This window comes from Aptenodytes patagonicus, chromosome 26 (genome assembly GCF_965638725.1).
Source record: "Aptenodytes patagonicus chromosome 26, bAptPat1.pri.cur, whole genome shotgun sequence".
Lineage (NCBI taxonomy): Eukaryota > Metazoa > Chordata > Aves > Sphenisciformes > Spheniscidae > Aptenodytes > Aptenodytes patagonicus.
In genome coordinates this window covers 1529462-1531897 of record NC_134974.1, presented here as the reverse complement: position 1 = coordinate 1531897, position 2436 = coordinate 1529462, and the positions used below count along the sequence as shown (strand labels likewise).

The window sequence follows — 2436 nt, the reverse complement described above, 5'->3', positions numbered from 1 at the left end:
TACATTGGCCTTAGGAGGCAACATAATTACTGCTGTAATTCAGACGAGTCACCACAGTCTTCCAAGCAATTAAGCGGGTGCGCACTGGTGAAGATGAAAGCTTTGTCTATACTGGAATGTGAATGTAATAAGGGGAGGGAAAAAAATAGAGCAATACTAAAAGAGATTTTGAAAGGAAAAAAAAAAAGGGTTGATCAGTTTGGTGGATTTTGCATGCAAAAATACGGATCATTAAATAATTTCATGCATAATATATGTCTCTGGTCTGCAGGCAGTCTGGAACATGGTATAAAAACCCGTACAACGCAAAACTCTTCCATCCACTTCTCTTGCCTTATTCGCCCAGGTGAACAGGTAAGTCTGAATCTACCCAGTGTCTTTTTAAATGCTAAACTCTTACTTTGATGACTGCTTTTGTTTTTGTTATTCTTAGTTCTTTATAAATATTGCTAGCTTTTTTCCTTTTGGGAAAGAAAATTAGAAAGGCTTACTTCTATCAAAAAGAAAGGCTTTATTTACTTGTGAAGCAGGGTGTAACGAGGCAGGACTTAGAGGATACTGGCAATGTTGTCTCTCAAAACAAGCAGATTCGTGCTCCATTTTAAAGACCATCGCTAAGGGAGTAGCTAGTCAATGAACCTGGTTAGAAATACAGTCTCATCATAAGAAACTGGGACTAACAAAAAAAAAACAAAACCAAAAAAAAATATTGTGCTGAGTTCCAGGATCTATCCCCAAGTCCTGTTTTCCACAGGCAGAAGAGCAGGGATCCCAGCAGGCTCAAATACACTGAACTCAAATCAAGACAGAAACCTCTGATTGGGAAAATAATCCTCCTTTGCACTCCACATTTGCCTGTTCTGGTCATACGACGTTTGGGAGCAAAGGGTGCTTTTCAAACACTTTTTTCTATAGTTCTGCAAATGCTCCTGGCTGGGTTATTAGCGACTAAGTTCTAGCATTGAGGCACTAAACCCAGTTATGTGTCAATGTTCAGCTCAGGGCCACTTTCCATGCCTGATGAGAGCTCCAGCTGCCGTTCTCCATCTCCTGGTACAGTCACAATTGCACCTTCTCCAGAGAGACAGTGCAAAGGGAAACTACCGAAGAATGGGAAATGCCTTGGCTGGTAAGGGTTAGGGCAAACTTTACCATGACTGTCACCAGAGTTCAGAGGCCAGCTGCAGAGCAGAGACACCCTCCAGCAGCCTTACAAAAATGAGAGAAACTATGTTATTTTCAGACTGCCTACTGTGGATTTTGATCTAATAAGTGATTTACCTCTCTGACCACCTTCTCTAGGTACTTTCACATATGTTATCCTCTTACCCGACTTTTATAAACTTAAGACGGCTTTTATATTGCATTTACTTTCTTCTCTGGATTTCAGACTTCCCTCTGTCCTACAGACATGTCTTGTTATGACCTGTGTCCTCCCATGCCCTGTGGCCCAACCCCACTGGCAAATAGCTGCAACGAGCCCTGCGTCAGGCAGTGCCAGGACTCCACGTATGTGATTCAGCCCCCTCCCGTGGTGGTGACCCTGCCCGGACCCATCCTCAGCTCCTTCCCCCAGAACACCGCTGTGGGATCCTCCACCTCTGCAGCCGTGGGCAGCACCCTCAGCTCCGAGGGAGTGCCCATCTCCTCTGGCAGCTCCTCAGGATTTGGGAGCTTTGGCTATCCAGGCCTGGGCAGTGGGTACAGCCGGCCCTACCGTCGCTACAACACCTACCGCAGTGGCTTTAGTGAGCCGTGCTAAAGAGTGAGGAGCAAGCAGGAGCCAGGAACGCTGAAGCACGACCCGACGCAGGACTGAGCTCATGGCCATGGTTTTCAGAAGCGATGTTAGATACCCACAACTCCAACTGAAGTTAATGGAGCTGTGGGAGCCTGGCATCTCCTAAAATCAGGCCTTTGCTTGTCTTATTCTTTGAATACTTCATACTTCTGATGAAACATATTTTTTTCTGTTGCTGTAGATGGGACTTTATTGTCTCAGTTCACAGCAGCACTGAGAAAAGAAACCCAGGATGAAAAGACATAGTAGCTGTTGTCTTACTGAATCCTAGAAATATATACTTATACTTTGTACTTTTTTATTCCGCTTTTTGCTCTCATTAAAGTTATTCTGCATCACAATCCAAGTCTCCTGGTGTTTGTTTGAAAAGCTTTTAGCAGCTTACTTCGAAAAATTTCTTACTGCTCCTCTGTTTTATTAATTGAAAGCAACTTTTTCATGTTGACTAGGAATAAGGATTTGGCTGATGACCTTTATGCCAAGAAATCATTTTACAGCCAGGAAACTGTTGGGAACATTGTATATGCAAGGTAGATAGTTTGTAACAAAGTAGAGGCTTTTTGTGGAAATAAATTAGATACATTGTAGCAAAGCAGATACTATATACAGAGTAGATACTTTGTCTACAATTACTG

General features: G+C 43.2%; 1 protein-coding gene across 1 annotated transcript; it reads left to right on the top strand.

Annotated features, from left to right (window-relative positions):
* The first annotated feature begins 1393 nt into the window (after window positions 1–1393).
* On the top strand, window positions 1394–2142 carry LOC143171154 (feather keratin 1-like). Its single transcript, XM_076359934.1, has one exon. It carries the CDS (start codon window positions 1412–1414, stop codon window positions 1760–1762), a length of 351 nt encoding a protein of 116 aa, XP_076216049.1. The 5' UTR covers window positions 1394–1411; the 3' UTR covers window positions 1763–2142.
* Window positions 2143–2436: the final 294 nt, after the last annotated feature.